The sequence below is a fragment of the Culicoides brevitarsis genome, chromosome 2, assembly GCF_036172545.1.
Source record: "Culicoides brevitarsis isolate CSIRO-B50_1 chromosome 2, AGI_CSIRO_Cbre_v1, whole genome shotgun sequence".
Taxonomy (NCBI): Eukaryota; Metazoa; Arthropoda; class Insecta; order Diptera; family Ceratopogonidae; genus Culicoides; species Culicoides brevitarsis.
The window spans coordinates 19793804-19806023 of NC_087086.1; the positions used below are offsets into that span (position 1 = coordinate 19793804).

A 12220-nucleotide genomic window follows, 5' to 3' on the forward strand; every position below is an offset into this window, starting at 1 on the left:
TTGACCTTCTAGTAGACAGAATTCGACCTTGAGTAGGTTTTTTTCTGAGCACACAAAAAAAATATTTATGGAGGTCTCTAATTTTATATTTTTTTTATGTCGAAGGTCGGTAATTAAGCGGTGTTAATACGAAATTAAGACAAGTTCAATCTTTGTCGTTATCAAAGCAGCAAAGGCGCTTAATTAATTAGGCCATAGAATGTACAAGGTTTTGATATTTGGCACAATGAAGAGGCTCGTGTGTGATGATAAGCTACTGCTAATAAAATTTAGAAGGTAATTGTTCCAAAGTTCGAGTGGTTATCTAGAGACGTCGTCATTATCAAGCGATGACAGGTAAGGGCTTTGTACTTGTATTTTGATGAAATGAAATAAATAAATAAATTGACTAATGAATTGATATTTTTTGAAATTAATTATTTTTTTAATTTACTTAAGCTTTGTTATAAACTTTAACAAAGTCCTCTGTGAAAAAAATATTTAGGATTTTAAATGACAACGAATAAAGATTTTATGCCAGAATTCGAAACACTAGTTGTGAGGAGGAAATTTGGCAGCATACTGAGTATACTGTCGGGCGGATTGGACAACGAGAATCATCAAGCAGCTCGGAAACTTTTTTGTTCCCTTCAGAACGACAAATTACCGGCAACATGAACCTATGACATGGATATGTCGGCTCCTGAACGAACTAATAAATCATTTTTCCTAACAGTTTCACAAGACTTGGATTGACATTTTGGTTTCGGTGTTTCACGTACTAGATTTAAACAAATGGCTCTGGAACTGGCAACATTAGACGATTGAAAAAAAAAAATAATTTGGCTGGTCCAGTCGCTGATGATTTTTGTTCTTTTTTCGTATCTTTATATGTTTTATCTTATGACGACTGTAATGGAAAATACCTCACCAATCTGGACCAAGAAGGATGACAGTCGAGATTTTTAGAAATTTACCCTTTTTTTATTTTTTTAGTTGAAAAGTGAATTTTTTATTTCGGAGATCTTGTTTTACCCCAAACACTATGTTTATGAGACTTGCTTCGGCTGTTGTGCGTTGAATAAATAAATAACTCAAAATTTAATGCAAATTTCTCTGACATGCAAAAATTCAAAGAAAATATTTAAATTCAATTCAAAACAAAATTATATTTCCATGAAAACTTTTCAAAAACGGCTTCGTCATGATCTTTCTCCGCCAATTTTGTTATGTCACGCATTGGTAAAACCCAAAAAAAAATCACCTCATAAGTTACTATCACTCCCCGATCCGATAAACTGCTACTGTAAATAATTTACGTTATCACTCGTTTCATAAATAAATAAACTAACACACACTCGATAATTATCTCGATGTCACAAAGCTTCAAAGTTTTTATCATCAGCCCAAACCGAACTAGTTCGTCATTACCTTCAACGATGTTTATCGATGTTCTTAAGTTTATCTACCGCAATTAGCTAATAATAAACTTCTTTTTATCATCAAATTACGTCTTTAAAAGTCTAGTGACGATTCATACAAAAAAAATCCGGGAAAACGCAAAATCCAAAATTTTTTAAAAGATCGCCATCAAACCCAGACAACAAATATTTTTTTTACGTGTAAACAATAACTTCGTCATATTTTTTTCGGTCGTTCCGCTGAAAACAATGAGTGTGTGATAAGATTAGTCGAAACATAACACCAAACATCACATCACACAAAAATGTCGACGACGTCGTTCGCGGATCATGTGCAAGAAGCGTGATGTTGATAAAAAAAAAGCAAACACACAACTGGATGGCGGATCAATGAAAAAAAAGACAGATAATGAAATTTTTACACTTTTTTTTTCGTAGGGAAAGAGAGAGAATGCTGATCAAAGTATGAAAAATGAAGAGCACGCGCGCGTTAATATTTTATTATAATAAGGACGCGATCTGCGTAATCTCACAACGACATGATTTTTGATGACTTTTTGTCAGCATCGTCAGTCGGATCGTCATCCGTGTGGATACAGTGATAATGAATTTAATGAGTGTCTGGGTTTGTTCTTGATATTTCATGTGACATCGTGCGGTTATTTTGAATATTAATTTTAAAGGAAACACATCAGAAAAAAATAGGTTGATATGAATTCTCACGTACGCATCGAGTCATTGATGAAGTTTGGTTGAGTCGGAATGAGTAGTAGTGTTGTGTGCAAAAGGGCACGTCGACATTTACAAAAAAAAAAACTTAACGAAACTATTTTTGTAAAGTTTGCGTCATAAAAAAATTAAGAGTAGTTCATGGAGTGCTTATTGAACTTTGTTCTATCTGATTGATGAATAACGATGAAGAAACTTTTTTTTCTGGAATTTTTTTTCTATTATTTTATTTAATTAAATAACTTTAATTAAAATTGCAAAATCCGGTATTGAAAATAATTTCTCACGTATAAAATTAACAATTTCTAATTTATTCTGATTTTTTAATTTTTAAGACATTTTTAATTTTATTTTTTAGTAATTTTTGTTTTTTGATGTTCGAATTTTCATTAACTGTAAATAGACAAAAAAAACATCTCGCCGAAAATATTTAACAAAAAAAAACAGTATTGGACTAATTAAGGTTCTTTCCATCAACATATGAAAATAATACAAAGCAAACAAAGAAACAAATAATAATATTTAAATAACATAAATAAATATTTTTTACAAAAAAAAAATACTGGAAAAGTTTTTTGACATGTTTTTTAATAAACAAAATTTATTGTAGTTTTTAGCACTTTTTCAACTAAATTTTCCAAAGTAACTTTTTTGAAATAAATAAATATTTTTTTTCTCGTAAAATCATCATTTAAATTTTAAAATAAAAATCATTAATTTAAAATAATTTATTTAATTACATGTATTAAAAATTAACGTTAATTTTCCTTATATTATTGTATTTTAAAAATTAATATATTTAATTAATATAAATAAATAAAATAATAAAAAATAAATTAATATAAAAATTAAAATAATAATAATTAAAATAAATAAAAATTTTAATTAAAACTTGATTTTTTTAATAAATCCTCCTTATTTTGTATTAAAAAATTTGGTCAGTATTAGGTATTATTTTTGTTATTTTTTTTTTAATTTAAGTTAAAATTCCAGCAAATAAAAAGTAGCAAAATCTAGACTTCAGTTTACTTGAAAAAATATACATAATAAAACTTATCTCCCAAGAACATCAACTTACAATTTTCCCAACTTTTTCTCAATAAACTCTATCTCATCATCTCCATTGTATCATTTTACTATCAAACTCACATTTCCTTCCGTGCGGCAGATGTTTTCAGCCTGAAATAAATCCAAAACAGGAACCGAACATTTCCGACATCGGCGATCACGAGTCACGAATCCATCTCATGACACGCTGTGACCTTAATTTTAACACACAAAACAAAACTGATCATCCTTGATGTGAGTGAACTAATTTGCGGTACTCTATTAATAGCAGTCAGTAGCTGAATGTTTAGAGATCTCTATTTTTAGCGAAACGCTCGTTTGCTCGCAACTTAGAAACAGAATCTAATCTGGCGGAATTTGGGTTAAAATAATAAATAAAACGAGTTTTTTTTTGTAATTCATTTTTTTTCATGTATTTTTCTTATCTTCATGAGAAAAGTTTTTTTTTCATAGAAATATTTTTTTTTACAAATTACCTTAAAAATGAAAGATCACAGATTTCAATCTTATAATTAATTTATGTTGAAAAAGTTTTAACAGAATTTACGATTAATTTATTTTTTTTTTATAACAAAAGAAATGAATATCAATTTCTATAGAAAAATTAACAAAAATGACTAGAATTTTTAAATTAAAATCTATCCCTTAAAAAAAATATTGAACGAACATCCCCCCACTAAAAAAATTAACTGGAATGTCTTTTTACGCCTTTATCGGTGATTGCAGTTGAAATTGTATGGGAAGGAATGTCGCTGTCGGTTGATGCTGCTGCTGCTGATTGATTGTCGCAATTTGAATTCTGCTCGCGTTTCCGCTTTTGTCTTTCGCATGTCGCTTAACGTGCTTCGACAAGTGATCACTTCGCATGAAACGCCGTTCGCAAATGCTGCATTGGAATTTTTTCTCGCCCGTATGCGTCCGCTTGTGGCGCGACAACTCGTCGGAACGCGAAAACCGACGATGACAGTCTTCCCACTTGCAAATGAAGGGTTTTTCGCCGGTGTGAATGCGTTGATGCGCCTTCAAGTGACTCGATTTGAAGTAATTTTTGCCGCAATTTGGATGATCGCACTCGAAAATTCGACGACGTTCTTGGGTGGCGGCTGGAGATGTTTTTGTTGGTGGTGCTGCGGGTTTTGTGAGATTGACTTGGATGGGTGCCGGTTGCGTTAGAATGATAAAACTGTTGCCCGACATGAAGGGAGTGGTTGTGGGTGCGAGAAAAACTCGTTGGCCGGGCGGGATTTTGGGAGCGATGAGGGGTAAAGGTGACGCCGCCATGACAGGAACTGGCTTTGGGGTAGTTACTGACGGCATTTCGATAACGGGAGCATTTTCGTGCTTTACAACTAATTTTTCATCGAGACTACTGACACTGGAGATGCTGTCACTGCTGCGACGATTCCGTTTGAGTTTTAAATTTTGGTACAAATTTTCGTGATGGTCCGCCGTTTTGTTCCACAAATCGGTGAAAGTTGTCGTGGTGCCGTCTTTGTTTGCTTTCATGATGACACTCGGTCTCTCTGTCGCTGGAGCGACACTTTGTACTCTACTTGAGATGATTTTTGGCAAAGGATTCGCTTGCAACGCCTTTTCATTGTCCGCCAAAACTTTTTCAATTTTTCGCGTCATCTCTTCCTGTTGATTGCTCAAATTGCTTTCGTCATCACTGAAAAATCCACTTTCGGGCAAGCTGGCTGGCGACGTTGGTGGCGGTGTGAAAGTACGTGGATCGCGCACTTGCATACGCTTCCGTGGTGGCAAACCGCTTTCATCTTCGCTGTCTGAGGGATTGGGAGTTGTCACACCGAGACCCGATGTCATTTCAGAAATTTTCCGCTTTAATTCACATTCTGACAAATTCTGCAAAAAAAAATAAAAAAAAAATTAATAAAAAAAATTAAAAAAATAAATTAAAAGGAAGTGCAAAAAAAATAAATTTTCAATGAATCAACAGAATTTACTGTGAAAAGCCCAAGATACACGCGGCACGTAGTTCTGTAGGAGCTACGAGCGACGAAAAATGGGCACGATAAGTGGGTGTGTGTAGCAATACATTTAAAATACATTTTGTTATTATTTTTATTACTGCAAGACAGCTGTAGCGAGACACAGCCTACATTCGCGACATAGACATAGCACACGACCGAGTGGAAGTATAACGTCATTCTGGTACAAAGTCCAAACATTCATTGAGAACGTGATACAATACTTTGGGTTGCATGGTCGGTGCGTGATCGGCAAGTGATTCAATGGGTGCGAGCGAGACGGCGCATAATGTTTTTACAAATTCCACGAGTGAGAGTGAGATGCCAGGCGAAAAATAAAAAAAAATTGTGACTGAATGATTGAATGTATTTTTTTTTGCACTGTGACGGATTTTACCTTGTACAATTTTTAAAATTTATTTTTTTTTTATTTTTCGAGAAAATTTTATTTTTTTTTTAAATTTATTTTTTAGAAAAAAAAAATATTTTTTGTGGAAAAATTACCTTTAGAGATCCCTGGCTTGTATCCAGAGGAGGCGATGCCGGAGGTGTCATTGGATGATTAATTTGATGTTGCTCCATGAATTCTTTAGTAATATATTTTTTATTCATGTCTTCTAAATTTTGTTTCATTTTATTTTATTTTTTCACTGTTTTTATTTTAATTTATTTTTTTTTAATATTTTCCACTTCAGGATTTTTTTTCCTTCTTTTTAGATGTTTTTGTGTATTAATTAATTTTTTTTCACTCACTTTTTTTTAATTATTTTGATTTTCTGTGTGAATAATTTTGCGCTTTCAAAGACTCGACGTCTTCACTCTCGGATGGTTTAAAATATTGTAAGCTTCTGTTATTGTTAGGCACGATTATTATTCGAGTCGATACGTATAAGCGACTGTAGTTCCGTAGGATAGGCACTTGTTCGTACGGGGAACGTCACATAGGTAGCACAGGATGCCACAAAAGAGATGTTTGTTTACGAATTGGATAAGGTCGTTGACCTGGATAAAATTGCATGGAAAATGCGGAAAAGTTTGGTAAATTTTAATGGAAATTCAATAAAAAAATTTATTTGGTATTAATTGATGTTAAATTTTAATGATTTTTAAAATAATAAAATTTTAAATTATTTTTTTTATTTAATTTAATTTAAAATTTTAATGAAAATTAATTTTAAATTAATTTTTTTAATTAAATTAAATTTAAAAATTAAATAAAAAAATATTTTTTAAATTTTTAAGCAACTATTTTAAAAAAATAAAATTTCTTTATAATTAATTTTAATTAATTTTTGAATAAATTCGCTTGTTTATAAAATTAAAAATAATTAAAAAATAAAAATTTCCCAAAAAATCTCAAAATTTCTCATGAAAATGACGAAAAAAAATTTCGAAAGTCTGTGACGAACTTTTGTGTCGCCCTTTTTTTCGTGTTTTATACCAATGCGGATGTACCAATGCTCAATACCCGACACACCACACGTATCTACTGCTAAAAATTTTCTGTCGACGTCGTTCTCGTCGCGTCTACGCTCGTTACGACACACACCAAACAAAAACACAACCGAAGCAGACATTACAGACAAGCCCCCAATTCTATAACCGGGTCAGTTCTCCTGCACGACGCCTCTGTGACCGTACGTTGATCATGCAGTCGATGCGTGATGGTTCACGTGAACATTTCATGATAGTGTTGTGTAGTACAATAATTCAAGGGTGACGATGATGAGCAAACATTTGCGTATATGAACGTTCGCTCGCTCATTTTTTTGCACGAAAAATATTTAAAAAAAATTGTTGTGACCATTTTGTGGATTTTTTTTGATAGACTTTTTGTTATCGCAAAGAAATTTACAATTTTAATTTTTTTTTTTTTTTTTTTTTGTAAATTTAAACTTGGTTTTTTTCGCGAAAAATGATAAGAACATTATCTGATGAATTTTTATAAACTGCCTTGAAGTGGTTTGCAAAGTAAGCAGTCGTCATGCATATTTCTTCGCTACGTCGCTATCGTACACTGGACTGACTTAATGTAGTCTGGAGGTGTGTTGAGTTGACTTTTTGTCGAATGTCGATTTTTTTTTGCGATGTTGTTTATAAATTTTTTTTCTAAGCGATATTTTTAGCTTTTTTATTTGTTTTCAAAATAAAAATCGTAAATTTAGCATAAATTATTATGCAAAAAATAGAAAAAAATTCGTGGTGAAGCGTGCTCGAAGGTGTCTATTACACCTTGACTTTTTTAAAAATAAATTCTTCGTGTGAGATTTAAATTTTTATTTTTGGCTGAGAACTTGAAATTTTTTTCTAGATTTTTGTGAAAGAAATTTTTTGTTTATTACTAGAAATATGTAAATGACAGATCGAAGTCTCGCGATTGAACGACCTTGAATGGGGTTTTTAACTTGCCATATGATATTTTCATGTTTTGCAGAGATTTGAAGCCTTTGGCGAATTTTGCGTCATTTTTTCGGTATTTCCGTTTCTTTGTGGTAAAAATATTTCAACCGAAAAGGCAAAAATTTTACCGCAAAAGCTCCGTATGCACGTCACGAGGTTCAAATTTCGTTGTGTCTATAAATTTAAAGACCATGACAAAATTACAGGTGTGCTCTTTGTTGATGATGATAAATAACCGGGTGTTTTATTTGTTTGAAATGAACAAACAAACTTTTGTGTTTTTATCGCAGTTTGTTGAAAATTATGCGAAATTGAGAAAAAACTGGAAATTTTCGGAAAAATATTGTTTTTTATGATTTCGCAGAAAAAAAAAATTAAAAGCAGAAAAAATTGAAAAATACGAAATATTTAAAAAATAAAATACATTAAAATAAATTAATTGGAATATTTATTTATTAAAAAAATAATTTAAAAAAATAACATAAATAAATATACCTATAAAAAAAGTAATAAATTTTTTTTTTAAATTTAAATAATTTTTTAAGATTAAATTTTATTAATTTAATTAATTATTTTTTTATTATTCAATTAAATTAATTCATTTTTTTCTTAATTTAAATTTAAATTTATAACTTTTTTATTAAATTATTAATTAATTAAATAATTTTTTAAATTAATTTAATTCATTTTTTTATTTTTGATTTAAAATTAATTTGAATTAATTTTAATTTATATTAATTAATTTAATTTAAAAATCCAAAAAATTAAAAAAGAATTAAAAAAATCTAAAAAAAACTTTTCAAAAAAAGTTCAGGTAAAATTTTTCGTTCAAAAATAAAGAAAAAAAAAATTTTTTTCAAACTCTTAATTATATTGCGACAAACAATTGACGTAAATTAACTTATCACTCCACTCAAGTAAACGGCTACTTACTCTAGATATTTCCATAAATTTATCGAACAAAAATGTCTCATCGAGCATTCTTCAGTTCATTTTTTCCCTTTATCCGTAATAATAATTGGAATTTGATCCACTACTAAGCGCAATACGAAAAATGTGACTTTAATTGAAACTACGCAGAAAGTGAGTAAACAAACAAATAATAATAATAATAAAGTTACTTAATGTGTTTTATTTTTAAAATACAAATTTATTATCATATTACAAATTTGTTATCTCGCGACTCGAGTCGGTCTCAAAGTCTTATCAATCACAATGTCTCGTCGGTCTCCTCGAACCAGTTCATTATACTACATGTTGGGATGTCGTCGTGCCTCGTCACTTGGTGTTGCTGCATGTGAGCTCCAATCCCAAGACAAATATTATTCTTATCTCACACTTTTTTTCGTGATGCGAGCAAATAATCATGTGATGCGAATTAGATTGTATTTGAACAAAAAAGAGCAAATAAATTTCTAAAATTAGGTGTCGTCGTCGTCGTTAATGAGCGGAAGGTCGTCATACTTTTTTTTCTTTGATTAGATACCATCCGTCGTCATCTGGTTGTCCATCATCAACATTCTCGGAAATTTCGTCAAAGTAATAAAAAAAAATATGTTTTTTCGCATGAATGGAACGAAACGGGTTGTCACGTAAACATCAACAAGACCAAATTAGTAAAAAACAGCGAAAAACTTGGAATTTCGCCGATAACGAGAAACAAACAAAAAATATCACCGTATTGCACAAACAATTTTTTTTTTTCATTCGTCAAATAGTTTTGATCATGCATGTCGCGCATGATATCATCGCGTCGATCGTGCCGCTCATTATTTTATTATTTTTTTTTCATTTGAAGACGATCCACGTTTATTGTTTTTTTTTCCATTAAAATATCAAAAATTGGATATTTTTCTTAAATACTTGCACGTCGATCGCTGTCATCCAGAGCCATACAAAGGCTTGTTTACTGCATTTACTCGTGAAATTGACACACCTTTGTACGTGCACGTATATATTGAGCAACCTTCGGTGTGCTAAGTGAACAGGCATGCACGTCATCGCAAGTTAATATTCAATTTGTAACACACGAGCGCGAAAGTTGCGACAAAAGGCGTTTAGAAAGATAATGAAGATAAGTTCAGTTCCAGGAATGAACTGGTTTAGCTAGAATCAAATAATTAACATCAATACAAAAAATAAGTCATGATTGGCGTGCGGCGGTTAATCGACGGCGGGTTGACGAAAAAAAAATACCCAAATCACATGTGAATGCGTGATGTCTGTGAACAACAACAAACGAACGACCAAAAAAAACAACAAGACAAAATGGAATCAGAGATAAGCGTCATCAACATCACCGTTTGATGACGTGATCGCGCGCACAAAATTGTGAAATCATCAACGACTTCCGTTGAAAAGAAATCGCTCGCTAAATTTATGTTTAAGGAGAAAAAAAACTCGGCACGTCATCAATAAGATATAAGTTTCTCATAAATTATTTTTATTGTTTAATAATAATTTTTCTTGAATACTCAATCTTGTTAGTTGTATTTATAGCTTTTGTTTTCATGTATTTTTTTTGTTTGGTTTTCTTTTTTTTCCTTGTATGATGAGTAACAAACATTTATAATAATCATAATAATTCATAATAATAATCAGTTTTTTTTAAACATCCTTTTTTTACGTTTTTATCAATTTTTCATAATATTATTTTTATTTATATCATACTATTTCTCATATTATTTATATATATATATATATAATCATTCATATGTAACTTTTCTGGAAATACTTTTTTTTTGTAAACATCGTTTGTTTGTTGTTTTCCTATTCATCCATTATTATTGTATAACTTGCCAATTATTATTTATTATCTTACCAATTCAATTCTTTAACTTTTTAAATTTTGAAATTCTTTAACTATATAATATGATTTTTTTTTTATTGTTTTAAAAGAGAAATTTTTTTCCATGTTTTTTTTTATTATACATGTATCATCATCAGCTTGTGACAAAAGGAATATTATTTATAAGAGAATTCAATATATTTGTTCTTTTATTAGAGCACAAGTTATACTAATAATAAAAGAGTAACAATTAATAATTAATTAATTATAATAATAGTGTTTTTGTCTTTTTTTATAGTAATAATAACAATTTAAAATCATTATTATTATCATTATTTAATTTTTTTATTTATTTATATATACTTTTTTTTTTGTTCTTGGATATATATGCAAGATAATATTTTTTTTCCTTAATCTCACATGTATCATGCGCGTCGATTATATATCTTCTAATGTTACGTCTTTTTTATTGTTTAATAAATTTACATCCTTCCAGCTAATGATCTTAATCTTAATCATTCACATCATTATTATTTTACGTTATTATTATATTTATTACTTGTTATTTTTATTATTAGCGTGATTCTGCCTGTTTTTTTAAATTTCTTTTCACACACGATAAATACAACATTCTGTCTGATTGTTTCAAGTTAGGTTAAATATTTGCATTTCTTCAAATAAAGCTGTTCCCTGTTTTTTTTAAATATTTTTTATATTATCTATATTTTTTTTAGAGAAGCAGATTTTTTTAATTAATGCGAATATATTTTATTTATCATTAGGAAGTATTGTAACGTGTGTGATCAGAACTCGACTTCTATTTTTACTTTTTTTTTATTATATGTGCAGTTTGTCCAATTTGTGTACGAAGGTGTGTTAAAGCAATTTTTTATTGATTCGTTTATTGTTTTGTTATTGAATAAAACTCATTTTCGTTGAAAATTTGAATTTTAGTCATCAACAAAAAAATTTTTTGCATATCTAAAATTTTGTCTTTCCTATCACTCTCTAACTTGTTTACCTTTTATTTTGTTGTAAATACGAACTAACATTTTTTTATTATTAATACTTTATTTATTATTATATATATTATCTTGTATATAGTATAGATTTTTACTTTTTTTGTTGTTTTTTTGAAAGAAGAGCTTATTAGTAAATATATTCCGTAATTTTTTTTATTATACTAGAGTTAGCTAGAGTTAAATAGAGTATCGTGTATGTTTAATGTTCTTGTTTATGTATGTTTTTAAGGTTGATTATTATTTTTTTATCATATATCAGTTTAGTATAAGGTTAAATATTATTTATTATCTGGGGTTTCATGTTTTTTTTTACTTCTCTGCTAAAAGCTATTTTCAAGTTAAATATATATTTATACGAGAATGATAATAAATTTTTTGTGTGTTATCTTTATATAGCAAACATACATCTTTGATAGAGAAATTTTTTCGTATATAATTATAATAATCGAGAAAGGGCACATAATTATAATAAATACGTTGGGGAGTCAAAGGAAAACATTTAGATAGTCCGTGCAATATACGATTTTCTTTAATCCTTTTTTTTTGGGAAGATAGATATTTTTATTAATAAAGTTAAAGAGATTAGGGTTTTTTTTGCAGTGCTCTTAATCAAGAATAAAAATAGTTCGAAAGAAGTAGATATGAAGCGAACAGTTTTTTTCTTGTTTAATTTTTTTTTTATTTACACATAAAATTTTGAATTCCAATTATTATTATTTTCAATTAAATAAAGGCTGAAACCGATGTACTAAGACTTTTTTCGTTTTTTTGACATTTTAATTTCTTTTTAGGAAATAAAAGTATACGAAACGTACATATTCTATG

At 29.3% G+C, this 12220-nt stretch overlaps 1 protein-coding gene across 1 annotated transcript; it reads right to left on the reverse strand.

Annotated features, from left to right (window-relative positions):
• Positions 1-3589: 3589 nt before the first annotated feature.
• On the reverse strand, positions 3590-6006 carry LOC134831614 (Krueppel-like factor luna). Its single transcript, XM_063845400.1, has 2 exons — positions 5690-6006; positions 3590-5060 (listed from the first exon to the last, which is right to left on the reverse strand). Exons 1-2 carry the CDS (start codon positions 5816-5818, stop codon positions 3900-3902), a joined length of 1290 nt encoding a protein of 429 aa, XP_063701470.1. The 5' UTR covers positions 5819-6006; the 3' UTR covers positions 3590-3899.
• Positions 6007-12220: the final 6214 nt, after the last annotated feature.